Below are 16,633 nucleotides of genomic sequence, written 5' to 3' on the forward strand. Positions count from 1 at the left end.
TTCATATGGAATCAAAAAAGAGCCAAGACAATTCTAACCAAAAAGAACAAAGCTGGAGCCATCACGCTACCTGACTTCAAACTATACTATGAGGCTACAGTAACCAAAACAGCATGGTACTGGTACCAAAACAGATACATAAACTAATGGAAGAGACAGAGGCCTCAGAAATAACACCACATATCTGCAACCATCTGATCTTTGACAATCCTGACAAAAACAAGCAATGGAGAAAGGATTCCCTATTTAATAAATGTTTTTGGGAAAACTGGCTAGCCATATGCAGAAAACTGAAACTGGACCCCTTCTTTACACCTTATTCAAAAATTAATTCAAGATGGATTAAAGACTTAAACGTAAGACCTAAAACCATAAAAACCCTAGAAGAAAACCTAGGCATTACCATTCAGGACATAGGCATGGGCAACGACTTCATGACTAAAACACCAAAAGCAATGAACAAAAGCCAAAATTAACAAGTGGGATCTAATTAAACTGAACAGCTTCTGCACAGCAAAAGAAACTACCATCAGAGTGAACAGGCAACCTACAGAATGGAAGAAAATTTTTGCAATCTATCCATCTGACAAAGGGCTAATATCAAGAATCTACAAGGAACTTAAACAAATTTACAAGAAAAAACAAACAATCCCATCAAAAAGTGGGTGAAGGATATGAACAGACACTTCTCAAAAGAAGACATTTATGTGGTCAAGAAATATATGAAAAGAAGCTCATTATCATTGGTCATTAGAGAAATGCAAATCAAAACCACAATGAGATACCATCTCACGCCAGTTAGAATGGCAATGATTAAGAAGTTAGAAAACAACAGATTTTGGAGAAATAGGAGTGTTTTTACACTGTTGCTGGGAGTGTAAATTACTTCAACCATTGTGGAAGACAGTGTGGCAATTCCTCAAGATCTAGAACCAGAAATACCATGTGACCCAGCAATCCTATTACTGGGTATATACCCAAAGGATTATAAATCATTCTACTATAAAGACACATGCACACGAATGTTTATTGCAGGAGTCTTCACAATAGCAAAGGCTTGGAACAAACCCAAATGCCCATCAATGATAGACTGGATAAAGAAAATGTGGCACATATGCCCCCATGGAATACTATGCAGCTATAAAAAAGGATGAATTCATGTCCTTTGTAGGGACATGGATGAAGCTGGAAACCATCATTCTCAGAAAGCTAACACTTGAACAGAAAACCAAACATTGCATGTTGTCACTCATAGATGGGAGTTGAACAATAAGAACACATGGACACAGAGAGGGAAACATCACACACAGGGGCCTGTCAGGAGGTGGGGGGCTAGGGGAGGAATAGCATTAGGAGAAATACGTAATGTAGATGATGGGTTGATGGGTGCAGCAAACCACCATGGCATGTGTATACCTATGTATACCTATGTAACAGACCTGCACGTTCTGCACATGTATACTTAAAGTATAATAATAATTTAAGAATTTCACCATTTTTCAATTTGTATTAAAGATGTAAGCAAGCCGGCTAATGTTAAATAGTTGTGATGTAAAACATTTTACCTATTCTCATAATAATACAAAGATCTAAGACCTTAAATTGGTAGTATTTTTTGGATCAGCACCATTATAAGCTACTATGTTATTTGTAAAATGCATTTCTGTCACCTTATAACTTTAATAATTCTGTCAAGGATCCACTTGTATTGTCACTGTGAGAAAAGATCATTAGATGCAAAATGCATCATAGCTATGCCTTACTTATGTTTGCACTATTATATGTTGTTTTGATTTTTCTAATAGTTTAATAGTTTATTATATAGTAATCATTTTTTTTTTTTTTTGAGATGAAGTCTCACTCTGTCACCCAGGCTAGAGTGCAGTGGCATGATCTTGACTCACTGCAACCTTCGCCTTCTGGGCTCAAGTGATTCTCCTGCCTCAGCCTCCCGAATAGCTGGAGTTACAGGCATGTGCCACCATGCCCGGCTAATTTTTGTATTTTTACTAGAGATGGGGTTTCACCATGTTGGCCAGGCTGGTCTGAAACTCCTGACCTCAAGTGATCCATCTGCCTCACCCTCTCAAAGTGCTGGGATTATAGGTGTGAGCCACTGCGCCTGGCCATATAATTGTAATATTGCTATATTTTATCCTAATATTACAGTCTAATAATACTGCTTCTTTATTTTTTGGATGAATGAAAACACTGGTTTGAGAGTTGTGACAGTTAGTAGAGGGTAAATACATTGAGAGACATTAACTGGAGAGGCGATTTTAGATCTTAATAAGGAAATGGAAAAATTAAATAAAGTCTTACTTTGCACGATAGGTAGTAAGTTTATGGAACTCATTGCCCTAAGTTATACTTAATAGGTTAAAGAACACTTACATAAATACAGAGACTTTTGTTGATGCATAGCAAATATTAGAATTTGAAATGAAAGATATACTCTCAAATAACTAGTGCTTCACAAAAGCAGAACAGAAGCTACAGCTGGGATACTGAGGACCTTACGGTTGAAAGTGCCCAAGCATAGACCAGGTTTCACTGTTGGGGATGTTGTAAAGAAGTTTCCAGTACTGGGTGATTTTTTAACTACCTCCAAGTGTTCAAGTCTATGATTAGTGATCAGTTTGTATGTTCATGGTTTCCTTGCCAAAGAGATGTAAGTGAGCTGGAAAAATATAACTATAAAACGTTATTCACCATCATGGTATTCCCCATGGCATTGCTTCTGACTGACAAACTCACTTTGCTGCAAAGTAAGTGCAGCAGTGGACCCAGGCTCATAGACTTCACTAGTCTTACCATGTTCTCCACCATACTGAAGCAGCTGGTCTGATGAAGCAGTGGAATGTCCTTCTGAAGACTCAGCTATAGCACCAGCTAGGTGGCAGTACATCAGAGGGCATGGGCAAGATTCTCTACAAGGCTGAATATACTCTGAATCACTGTCCAGTATATGGTGCTGTTTCTCCAATAACTAGGATTCATGAGTCCAGGAATCAAAGGTGGAAATAGGAGTGACTCCACTCACTATTACCCGCAGGGACCCACTAACAAAATTTTTGCTTTCTGTTCTCATGACCTTATGCTCTGGTGGCCTAGGGATCTCAGTTCCTAAGGGAAGAATGCTCCCACCAAGAGACACAAAAATGATTCAATTGAACTGGAAATTAAGACTGCCACCTGGCCCCTTTGAGCTTCTCATGCCTCTGAATCAATAGGCAAAGAAGTGAGTTATAATATTATACTGGGTGAGGTGGCTGATCCTCGCTACAGAAGAGAAATTCAACTGCTACTCCACAATTGAGGTAAGAAAGAACATGCTTGAATTCCAAGAGATCCCTTAGTGTGTCACTGAGTATTACCTTACCTTGTCATTATAATCAATGGAAAGCTACAACAGCCCAATCCAGGAAGGACTACTAATGGATCAGACTCTTCAGGAATGAAGATTTGGGTCATTCTACCAGGTGAAGAACCATGACCAAATAAGGAGCTTGCTGAAGGGAAAAGGAACATAGAGTGGCTAGTGGAAGAAGGTAGCTGTAAGTATCAGCTACAAGTGACCAGTTACAAGAAAAAGAGGATTGTAATTGTTATGAATAGTCCTCCTTATTTTGTTTAGAATGTGAATATGTTTTAAATATAATTATATTTGTACGTATTAAGAAAATATCTTTGATTTTCACTCTCTCTGATTCTTTTGTCATGTAACTGCAGATGTATTGACTTTATATCATAGTTAAGTATTGTTAATTTTCAATCATAGTATTTCAGTTACTAGACATCAAGAAGAGTGAATTTCAAGGACTTTGCCTCCTTTTCTGGGGAAAGGGTTAGTGCATTTTTAGTGGTATGCAGGATAATTGTATCATGTTTGGTGAAATTATGACCTTGTTATTGCCTTTATTTTGAGGTTAAGTACGGCTTAAGGAGATGTGTATGGGTGACAAGTTGACAGAGGTGGACTTGTGATGATTAATTTTATGTGTCAATGTGACTGGGACATAGGGTGCCCAGATATTTGGTTAAACATTATTCTGGTTATGTTTGTGAGGGTGTTTCTGAGTGAGGTTAGCATTCGAATTGGTAGACTGAGGAAAGCAGATGGCCAGTGTTTTTAGCCTTCATCCAATCTGTTGGAGGCCTGAATGGAACAAAAGGCAGGGTAAGAGAGAATTTGTTCTCTCTGCCTGACAGTTTGAATTGGGATATCAGTCTTCTCCTACACTTGGACTGGGACTTATACCACTGGCACTTCTGACTTTCAGGCCTTTGGACTTGGACTAGAACTACACCACCAGCTTTCTTCCACCACTTACATCATCAGTTCTCCTAGTCTTGGACCTTCAGACTCGGACTGGAACTACACCATCAGCTTTCCCAGGTCTCTAGTTTACAGACCGTAGACCATGGGACTTCTCAGCCTCCATAGTCATGTGAAGCAGTTCCTTATAATCTCTCTCTCTCCATATATATATATATATATGTGTGTGTGTGTGTGTGTGTGTGTAAGATATAGATCTCTCTCCTATATACACATATATAGTATATATCTCCTATTAGCTCTATGTCTCTGGAGATCTCTGACTAATATAGTTGATCAATTTTTGCATCCATTCAGCAATAAACAAATATTTACTGAAAGTTACTATGTGCCAAGTACTACCAAAATAGATGTGTGTTCTCCTCTACCTCTGTGTTTTCATTTCTCTTCCAGTGACTTCCTCTCAAGTTCCTGTCCTTGGGGAAGCAGCTTCGGACTCAGATAGATCTTGGTTTTTATTTCTACATCACTACTTACTAGCTTTATAGCCTTGAAGTAGCTCCTTAGGTACTTTGGGTCTCAATTACATCATCTGTATAATAGGAATAATAATAATAATACCATTTAGTGTTGCTGATAGGATTAAAAGGCTTGATGTTGGAAAATTGCCTAGCTCAATGCCTGGCATGTGGGAGGCAGACAACAAATGTTAGTCTCTTACCTTTCTTCCCCTCCCCATAGAAAATTGGGAGACTTCCCCAGTCACCATCAGTTTCATTCAAAACCACCTACTTTCCCTGTATTACTGCCTTACATGTCCTGCCACTTTCAGAATTCAAATGACTTTCCATCTAAAAATACAATCTTCATTCATGTGTTTGCTCACATATGGGCTCAGACATGTTCACACAGAGATATACATTATGCTTAATGGCAACTCAAGTGGACAATAGTGAACTCAAACTTCAAAAAAAATTCTGACAAGATGTTGGCAACACAAGACTACATTCTTTACACCATTTATTCAGTGGTTCATCTTAAAAGGGGGAAAATCTGATCAGCCGTCAAACAATACACTAATTGGAATCTTTGTAGAATTACCCGCCTTTTAACGATGAGGTATGCAGAATGGGCAGGAATAAAAGAAGGGTCTGAAAAGTGTGTGAAAAGGAATAACAGATGGTACTTGAGTGAAATAGAATAGAAAAATCTCAGTAAAGGAAGGAAGAAAACAGAAAAGGAGAGATTGAGCATGCAAAGCTAAAGAGCCTTGGGCGTTTTATCAAGGATAGTTAGTCCTTGGAATGGCTAGCTTCCAGCTTCACTAATTACCGTCTGATGGCTGAATCTGGTTGCTATTTTTATTTACCAAGTTGAGACATTTCCACTCTTGTCTTTGGAATGCCATTCTGAGTTGTGGTATCTAAATGAATTCATGCCACACAATCAGTTGAAAGATACTACAAAAACAAAAAATAGCTGAGTGAAGTGGAAGCTAAAGACAAAACCCACAGATATTTCAATGCTGCTTTTATTAATTCAAGCCAGCACTTGCCAGTGAAGTACTAACTAGAGACCTGGCACATGACCAAAATCTGTGAACTGCTTGGAAGCCTAGGTGCCTATGGACTATGATGCCTGTTCTATTATTCCTGCCACTGGGGTAGCAATTAGACCATGGCAACCAGAATCTGTGTAGGTTAGGGATCCCCCTACACATGAACTTAAGACAAATTTCAAAGTGGGGTGACTCCATGGATTCTTCCTTCATCCGAGTTTTATTTCAGGTGTCAATGGTCCTTGAAAATCTACAGGACATCAAAGTCAATCCAAGCAAAAATCTAGAATATCTACATGCTTAGCAGATTTCCATGGGTCCCTGTCTCCTTCACAAGATTAGAATCTTCCTATGCCTGGAACTAGACACATCTTAAAGTTTATTTTGTCTGATATAATATAGCCACTCCAGCTCTCTTATGGTTACTATTTGCGTAGTGTATTTTTATTCCATCATTTTTCTTTCAACCCACTTGCACCTTTCAAGCTAAAGTCTTTCTCTTTTAGAGGGCATGTAGATCAACTTTATTCTTTTATCAGTCTGAAAATCTCTGCTTTTTGATTTGGGTGTTTAGATCATTTACCTTTAATGTAATTATTGATATGGCCAGAGTTATATTTGCCATATTGCTGTTTGTTTTCTATATGTCTCCTGTCTCATGTGTTCCTCTGTTCCTTATTTACTGTCTTTTTTTTTTGCTAATGCTTGTAATGATGCCAGGTCTTTTGTTTCTGGCAAAAATTCTTTCTTTCTCTGGGATTATTAATAAAATAATATAGTTGGTTTGCATAATAAACAAGGCCAAATATGCTATCATTCTTAGTGACATTATCTTACCCATCTTTCCCCCATCACTCTTTGCTCTTTGCCCCATCCCACTTATGCTTGAAGAAGTAGGTAAAGAAGTAATTATTCTCCATGCAGACTATGGAGAATTCTAGTGTGCCATATGTGTATGTGTATGTGTATAGCAGTTATTGGCTCAGAAGGAGAAGGAGGCGAGTGGGTAATTTTCTTCCTTATTGTCAACTTCAAAGCAAGGGAAAGTATTTGATGAACATCATCCTTTTTTTACTAGAGAAAAATTAAGAAATATTATATTTTTTAAAAGTACAGGGTACTATATTCTTTATGATTTTTAGCATATAATTTCTGGTACTGGTATGATGGCTATTTTAAAATTATTTCTTGTGGTTTTCAAATTACCTACATGTGTATACATCCCCCTTTTACCATAAATGTTTTCTTGATTTAACAATTAATATTCACATATTTTTAAGCAATTAAAATAATATTGCTGTTATAAAGAATAAATAGACATAATCTTCAGTCTTCTTAATTCATGATCACTTCTGTTTGGTGAAATTACACTTGACATCTGCCTATGCGGATCACATTATTTTTATAATCAAAGTAAATGAAGGTAAGGTAGTAAATGTTGTGATATTCTCTGGATGTACAAATAATAAATCTTGATGTATACCATTTATTTTCCAGTGAATATATCCAGATTCTTCCTTAGTAACTCCACTCTATTCTCTTCCTGGATAAGGGGTGAACAGAGAGAGAAAGCACTTACTTTACAGTAAGGGAGAAAATATAGGGCAGTGAAAATGTGCTCTGCCAAAACTTAGGTAGATGACCTGACAAATAACCCCTTCATAATTCAGTCTGTGTCTTCTGTAACAATAGCTTCTCACTCACCCCACAGCATAGTTTGAGGATGAAATTTTTAATAAGATGACCATGTGTTATTTTTACTAAAACTTCTTTCTGTATTTTCTTCTAGCCCTAATATATTAAATAATGTTATATAATAAACTATAAATTGAATAAAGAAAATAACTACTTTTAAATTTCTTGATTTTTTATATCACCTATGTGGTATAATCTATGATTATACTGCAGACTATTTATTATTAAAACATCTCATTAGAAGAAGATATATAGTATTATAGATCCTGTGGTTTTTGTCTCAAGTTCACAAAAAAACTAATCACATTGCTAAATCTTGTACAGGAAACACCACAGACAGACTTAATTTACTTTTTGCTTTTTCCTTTTAGAGCATTAGAGTGAAAACCTGCCAAAGCATCAAAAAAAAAAAAAAAAAAGGTTGGAGCTTCAGAAGAAGTCACATTAATTTTGGAAAAAATATACACACTTAAAAATCACAGCAATCACATTCTTCTTTGAAAAAGTCATTTTTAAAATTTAACATATAAGACAGGATGCTCATTTACCTTGACGTAAAATACACAGCTGATGCACCAGATAAGGCAGAATTATACAAAAATACCAAAGCTCTGACCTTCAATCGGTGTACAGGATATGCCACACATAGGACATTCAAAATGCTTTTTTTACTCTCTCAGCTATTTCTAATTATATCAGATTAAATGACTGTTACCTGATTTCTTTACAAAATGGGTTTAAATGAATCATATAATAAATTACAAGAGTCAACAAAGGTTATGCTTCTTTGTTCTTGAATGCAATCGAAATATTTTCTTCTAATGAGTTTATCCAATTAAAGTCTTGTAGAAATGCACATTCCCTTAAGTTAGTCATTTTAGTGAGGCAAAAAAAAATGAGCAATTAAATATAACTTTATGTTAGATCAGGCAGAACAGTTCATTGGAGTGATGGATGTTTCAGGGCAGTAGTTCTTGTATGCAATATTTTTCTTGCTAATAAAATGAATACAATTCTTTACACTGTCCATTAACAATTTTACAGTCTCACAGTAGTAATACGCAATATACCATTCTCCTTACAGGCCAATTTTTCCTAATAAGGAATGCAGAGCATCTCTTGCATCCTGAGTAACAGCAGGCAATATCAGAAATAAAACAGTAAATGTTGAGTTCTCTTGTATAAAATGGTTCTAGAGTGAAGAGGGTCTGAGATGTTGCTGCATTAAGTGATTGTTTTTACTTGAATCCAAAGTGTATTAAACTCTAGGAAATTAGCCTTGGTTAATCTACACATAAGAATATAGTTTTGCTCTTATTTAACCAACAATTTACTTAGGCAAAGTACATGTGTTAGTATTGTGGGCAGGGTATATGGGGTCTGAGTGAGCTTAAAGTATTTTGAGGAGTAAGGATGTAGACATAAAAGAGAAATAGTTTCATCATCTTCCACTCCCTCACCCCCATTTTTTTCCCTGTCTCTCAAGGTGCAAAATGCTGCAGCAGCATGACAGAAAGATTGTCATCTGGCACTGGTCCTAAGTGTGGTGGTCCCCTTCTGCACAGCTATTCTGTAGAGGAAAGGACAATTATGTTGGCTCACTGCTTGCCAGTAATCTCTCTCTACCTCTTAAAAAACAAGGGTGAGGATAAGTAATGCAATAGAGAGATTTTTCAAGACCACAACTGGCTTTCATTGTGGTGTCATTTGGAAGATCTGTTTTTAAAATTTTGTCCCCAATCTAAAGGCACAGATCAAACTGAAATAAAAAGATTAAAACATTGGATCTCAGTCTATTGCAAAAGAGTTCCTACAATTCCATACTTCATCTTTTTTTCATAAAGATATTACCTGAAACATGCTAAAGCCAAATGTAATCATAGTTATGCGTGTCACAGGTCCTTAGTTGATTGCCAAGATTTCCATGGTGTGTCAGATAATTAAAGGATCTCTGAGTGTCTGCTCACCAACAAAGATAACATGCCACCACCCAAGGCCCTGCTATGGGCACAAGGCAGAGAATGGCCTTGCTGAGGAAGCCCCAAATCATCCCCACCACGCAGCTGAGAAGAGAAGCCAACTGGAAGGCAGAGGAAGAGAGATCCTGCAAATTGGCTCTGGCTCCTACTGCCCAGTCTCATAGCACTGAACTTCTCCAGCCTGTGGGAGGAGGAAAATGCTAGGGAGTCTTGTATAAAGTTCTAAATTCATCAGCTACTGGGGAAAGCTTTTGCTATATGTAAAGAGAGAGAAAAAAATACTGGTCTCAAAGCAAGGAGTCCAAAGTTAGGAGTGATGAGTCACCCTTACATATTTTTTGGTATGGTAAAATTTCAATGAGAAGTATTCCCGGGTGCCTGATGTAAGGTGCAGATCTTGGGGCATAAGAACAGTAGTGGGTTCAAGTGTTAAGCATCGGCCCTTTATAATGGCAAAAGGATCCATTCCCATTAGTTAGGAACTGGACTTCCTGGGTGGAGATGCTGTAGGGGACAACAGGGCTGGGGCTTAAGAGACTCCAGATACTACTTCACATTTTCCTCAAGGTTAATGGTTAAACGCTGTTACTTTGAATTTCTAAATTTAAGATTAAATTTTAACCTGAGGATCAAAGATGCTGATTTCTTTGTCCGATTACAATGTTACAGTTTAACCCTATTTTTCTTATTCCACCTAAGAGTGTTGTTCAACTGTGCTTCCACTTAGAAACAGCAGCATTTAGCCTTTTGTAATGTGCTTTGGTTTCCTTTCACTGCAGTTAACAGAATTAATACTTGGTGTTGGTTTCAGAAATTCTGTGTGAGAATGGTTTAGAATCAGCAGTCTGATTGGAAGCCAGAGGACTCACCTGGAAGCTGTTTGCATTTAAAAGCCTGCTATTTAGAATTAAACTGTACATTTTAGTTATAAATACAGCATCCATGTGAGGACTTTAAGGCCCTTCTTTTCATTTTTTAGATGATTTCCATGGGTGAGGTTGGCGATTGTTGGGTGCATTTGGAGGGCCACTGAAGAGCTAAATCCTGCTAGCTTCCCCAGATGCAGTTGCTGATAGTGTCCCATAACAGTTTGTAAATGTCTTAAAGATGTTCCAGCTTGGAAGTATATTCTGCTTTGTCCCTCCTCCATTATACTGTGTGAACCCTTTAGAACACTGCTGCAGAACAAAACACTGAAATCCTGTATAAATGATTGAGTCACTGAAGCTGGTACTCAGAGCAAATGTTTTATTAACAGATTTTTCTCCAGTAGTCTTGAAAATCTCTCCTGGGGGAGAAAACTGGCAAAAGGGGGCCTGAGGGTTGTTGGAAGAAATGAAAAGTACATAGGATGCTATTTTGAAAAACTGATTTGTCAGAAGCCACTTTATTTGAACAATAATGTGACTGCACCTGGCACATGAGACAGGCTCTGGGCCTGTTTCTCAATGTTGTGAAAAGCAGGACAGTCAGTTCCCATGGAGTAGATTACAGCGTGTTGGACAAGGACATTCCCCCGTGTGAAGGCACACTCCATGGAGCCAGTGGGGCCACCATTCACAGTGTGCAAGCTGTGGCCTTGGAGAGAACATGGGCAGGCCTTCCCCAGCCTCTACTATACCCCAGCTTTACTCCATTGATCACAACAACGGCACTTTTTTCTTTTGGTGCAAATATTTCCATTTTCCAATTGAGCCTAGACTTTGATTTTATAAAAGTAAAAGAGAATATCTATATATGTAAATATCTGCATGTGAGTGTATGTATATATATATATATGTATATACGCATTTATAGATAAAATTATTATGGTTGCAGAAGCATCAAATTTTGTAAAAATATCTGTTTACTACAAGCCTCTTTTCAAGCACACTTATGACACAGAAAATATTCAGAGATTAAATTGCCCATGAATCTAGTGCTCAGAGGAAAATAGTTTGACAAATTGGACCAATGAAGTTGAAATTGGATCATAGAAGTTAAAAATATTTACAAAGTATCATCTTTTGTAATGTGTATCACAGGACTTTGAATTCCTTGGGAAAATGAGACAATTTTTTTGTGGCTGCTGTGTAGGTCTGATTTTCACTGTGGATCACCCTTTATATTTTCCTTCTTTCAACTCCTTCCTTCTCCTGCAAGTTCATAACATTTTATTAATATCAAAGGAAGGTTATAATTTTAGAAATCAAAATTAAAGAATGGGTGCTGTGTAGCATTATGTTTACTGGGCTTGATATAATCAGTACTTTTGGCATAATTTAAAACATGATTATACTGTGTGTCATTGGATATGTATATAGACACAACATGTTCTCTATCAGTATCTATCTATCTATCTATCTATCTATCTATCTATCTATCTATCATCTATCTATCTATCTATCTATCTATCTATCTATCTATCTATCTATCTATCTATCATCTATCTGTCTATCTATCGTGTAATCTGTCTCAGTGGTGTGCTGAAGTCAGCTCACACTGGTTGGTAAGAGCTGGCAGATACATTTCCAGGAATTTTGTAAGCTGATTAGGGTCACTTTGGTAATTTGAAAATGGAGAGAGAATATTTGGACCATGGAAAATGGCAAATGATACAAATCAGAGACTGTTTTTTTTTTCCCTCCTGGACAGTGTGTTGTTAAATAATTTACCAATATACCATTGTAGTTTGGTCAGAAAAGAGAGTGCATACATGGTTCAGTTTACAATGGGAGCAATAATCAATTATTTAGAATACCAAAGTTAGAGAAAAAGAAACTTTTTGGCAATTTAGCCAATAAGTTTATAAATAGTCTTAAATATCACCTGTTTTTCTAATTAAATGTTTTAAAAGTAAATGATAGAGTCTAATACATTTCTTAATCATTAAATATGTTTTATAACATTTGTACAAAGCTGTTTTGAAACATCTGTTGACTTTTTTTAATCAAACGCTCTGTACTTGTTTTTTAAATAATTGCAGAACTATAAGTTAAACCTAAATATTAATAAAAATGAAACTATATGAAACTATATGAAACTAGATGAATCAAACTTGTCTTGCAGATATAGCTTTTGTGTTTATTTTCTGTAAACTCTGTTTTTTGGTGTTATTGAGCTATTTTTGTATTCAATTTATATGTGTACATGGGTCTGCACATGCACACACACACACACACAAACCTCAACAAATTATAATATTAGAGAAACAGGACTTCTGGTTCATTAAATATTTTACTTAATAGCCAGGAATGACTTATGTTAAAAATTGCGCCGGGCTTATAAGTATCTCTTTGATCTGGCCAACAGCTCTTCCTCTCTTTTCTAAAAACTTCAAAATGCCCTCATTTCTATTTTTTCCCTTTCAGTTAACAATTTAGTTTAAAAGTGCACACTCATGGTTCAGTAAATGGGCTTTGTCTAGTAGTCACAGATGCTGAGTATGAATTTCAATGGATCTGTTAGCTTTACTACTAAGATCTTGCTGAGATCGGAGCAGGGCTTCTGGGCAGGCTGAGCACTGGGGGTGTGCAACATGGTAACTCTGAATAAGAGAAACCCTGAGTTTTACTGGGCAAAGAAAGAACAAGTGGTAGGTATGATTTCTGAACCTGGAAATAGCGAAAATGAAGGAAATTCCAAAAGCGCGTATTTCCAAATAATGACAGGCCAGCAAGAGGACACCAAACCTCTAGAAAGAGGTATTCTTTCTTCCAGCTACTGATGGCTTTGGCATCCCACAGGCACATTCCTTTGGCCTTCAAGATCTTAGATGAAGATGTGGAGAGTCAAGAGGTAGGCTGACTGAGTCTTCAGCTAAATTCTTTGGAAATTAGTTTGAAAAAAAATAAATTTATAACATTTAATTTCTATGTGGATTTGCTCCTCTTTGAACAAAGCAGAGCCCAGGAGTTTCTGGATAAAAAATGTTCTGGTCTTGTTATAGGTTCTGGTAAATCAGATGGAGAAATGGAGTTGTTGAAGAAATGTCAGCAAACTTTACAGCAGTAGTTCACACATGCAGCTACTATACATTCATTCATTGCTATTTTCCTAAGAAATGGAGCAACCTAGGAGCTTATGCTACAGTAGATTCCAATGAACCATAATGACTACTTCAAGAACAAAGAAGCACATACAAAGGTGTGATATCTTTCTGTTGGTTTGAGTTTTCAAACCTGAAATTCTTTAAAATACATTTCTGGGATTTTATTTAAATATTGATGCAACACACTTAAAAAGCAGTGACTTCTTGGTAAAATGTAATACTGAAATGGAACATTGTCTTTTCAAAAATATAAGAAATGTGGTTGGAAATTAAATACCTTTTAAAAAATTAAAAATAAACACACTCTCACAGCTTGGGGGTTTGAATGAACCCTGTACCAAGGAGTTGAGACAACTCCTTCCTTGGGTCACATACTGGAACCCTTAGCATTCAAAAGCTGCTCAGCAAAGATAATTTCAGCATTTCAGTGGCATCTTTCTCTGCTGTCGTATTTCATTCAGAAGCCATTTTAGCATGTCCCCCATATATGGCTTTTCATGACAAATCACTGTGATGCCACACAAAACTGCTTTAAGTGTTTTTTCAGTATAAAAGAGTTTTGCATTTACAGCTCAATATCAAAATTAAGCATGTTCTGTAAAAGCTTAATTTAACCCATTTAATATACTTGTTTTTAAACGAGTCTATCCTGATTTTCCATCCTAGATAAAATTTTAGCTCAATTGTAGTACTTTCCAATCACCTTGGGCTGGGAGGGAAAATTTTTAGGTATAGAATCCAACACAAAGATGCTAAATGTATTCTTCGTGACTTAATTTTCAATCCATATTGTATATGGATTCTACCGAGGGAAAATATTCTCATTTGAATTGGGAGAAATGATCTTTTTCAGGTAATTCTTTTCTTGGCATTTACGAGTGCTGACTGTCACGCTGAACATGGATATCCAACAGGAATCAAGGGGAAAAGCTTAATTTATATTGTTTTGAAAATAGATGTTTCTATGATCATAAAAATCTTTTTATATATTCCTTAAATATTTTGGATGGTGATTTAATACATAAACATATTTGTAAAGGTTTTTTTAAAAACACTTTGTAATTTTGCTTACTCAACAAAAATGAGTAATTATGTAAAATATTTTTTGTCATTTTATAAAATATGTCTTTTTGGTATTGTTTTTGGATAATGCATGACCTGTCATTTTCCAAGTAATGAATCCCTGATGGATTACATAGTTACATGACTATGTCATGAATTATACATTTCTTGTCACATATTTGAGGCAAACCTGAGGATAGATTATTGAATAATTGTTATTATTTTCTTTCGTAAAATATTTCATTTCTCCATTTTCTTTTTCAGTGGTCTTTTGAAGAATCCAATCTGTTGAGAAAACACAAAACATAGCACAATTAACTATTTTAATTTAGGTAGCAAATATTAATCCTTTGGATAGAATTAAATTTAATAGTATATTGGCAATGCTGGGCACACAACTAATATAATTAAGAAACATTTTCTCATTGACCTATTAATATTCAATGTCAAAAAATGACATTTATTAAATTGCTGTTTCTTTTTTTTTCTTTTCTTTTTTTTTTTTGAGACAGAGTCTCACTCTGTCACCAGGCTGGAGTGCAGTGGCGTGATCTCCGCTCACTGCAACCTCCGCCACCCGGGTTCAAGTGATTCTCCTGCCTCAGCCTCCTGGGTAGCTGGGACTCCAGGCATGCACCACCATGCCCAGCTAATTTTTGTATTTTCAGTAGAGACGGGGTTTCACCACGTTGGCCAGGATGGTCTCTATCTCTTGACCTCATGATCTGCCTGCCTCGGCCTCCCAAAGTGCTGGGATTACAGGCGTGAGCCACCGCGCCGGGCTGCTGTTTCATTTTTAATATTTTCATTGGTTAAATACATCATGACCCCTAGTAAAATATAGTATACACATTGAACTAATTAAAAGCTTCTGGGAAAATATTTTGGGAGACAAACTGCAATTAGTTAGCATTGTCTCTTCTTTGCCATCATCTTTTTTTTCAGGGATGTGGCAGAGAAATTTCCATCAAGTGATCGATGACCGTAAGTTGAGGTCATTAGAGATGGTAGGGAATCTGACAGGTATATTATGGCTAGGGCGTTAGGGAGATTTCTGAGTTGTCTGTATTAACTTTAAATGCATCAGGACGTCTGCTTATATAGATTTGATATAAAAAGCCTCTTGAAAACACACTATATCATTTGGAAATAAAAAATGAAGTTGTTGACCATAAGAAAAATTTCACATCATGGTGGATAGTGAGCCATATTTTATTATGCTTTGCAATTTGGGGCATCATAAAATGTTATAAGTGCTGCAATTGTTTCCCATTCTATAGAATAACAAAACTAAGTATGGGGGATAGAAGGGATCTTTGCAATTATCTAACCTAAAATGCTTATTTTTAAAAAAAGAAAATTAAGGGTCATAGATAAGTGATTTTTCAAATTTGTATATATTTTTTAAATTTGAGAGGGGGCTATAATAGATCGAGCAAAGGCAATGAGTTAATTCTTTAAAAGTGTGGCACCTCTATATCATTTTAATCACGAAATTATGGCAAATTATGCCAGGGAACTATGTGTTTATAAAATAATTATTAAACAACTGAGGGCTTAGAGGGGATAAACCCTCAAAAATATGCACTTTTAGGTTGGAAAATTTTTATTCAGGGCTTATGTCTTCTATTATGCCATCATCTAGTTGGTGGTAGATGAAGAAAAGGTGGTAACGGAACAAATACACATGAAAACAATAAGTTTTTCTTCCCCAAATGCCAGCTCTCCTACATGTCTCAGGCTTTTTTATATGAGCCAAGTATAAAAGTTCCAGATTCACAAACCATTAGGCTTCTTAACTTGTGCCTGCATGTCCTGAGTCAAAAATAAACAGACAAGGCTTTCACAAAAGCAGGTGGTGGATTCTAAGACTTTTTCTCCTTCCCACTCTGCTTTGCTTCTGATCTCTCACAGCTCTTTTTGCTTCTTTACAACGCTCCTTGGCTTCTACACATTAAATGTTCTATTTTAAAATAACTTCTGTTATCTAAGCACTCCACCCAACCAATTAACATGGGTTTTTAAGAGAA

At 36.3% G+C, this 16,633-nt stretch overlaps 1 protein-coding gene across 1 annotated transcript in view; it reads right to left on the minus strand.

The window, feature by feature from the left end:
* Nucleotides 1-10,744: 10,744 nt before the first annotated feature.
* Nucleotides 10,745-16,633, minus strand: part of ITGA1 (integrin subunit alpha 1) — a 167,636-nt gene continuing 161,747 nt past the window's right edge. The window contains exon 29 of the mRNA XM_019013336.4: nucleotides 10,745-14,888. Within this exon, the coding sequence (XP_018868881.2) occupies nucleotides 14,844-14,888 (45 nt within the window). The 3' untranslated portion in view covers nucleotides 10,745-14,843. The remainder of the gene's footprint in view (nucleotides 14,889-16,633) is intronic.

Source organism: Gorilla gorilla, chromosome 19 (genome assembly GCF_029281585.2).
Source record: "Gorilla gorilla gorilla isolate KB3781 chromosome 19, NHGRI_mGorGor1-v2.1_pri, whole genome shotgun sequence".
In the NCBI taxonomy this organism is placed as follows: Eukaryota; Metazoa; Chordata; class Mammalia; order Primates; family Hominidae; genus Gorilla; species Gorilla gorilla.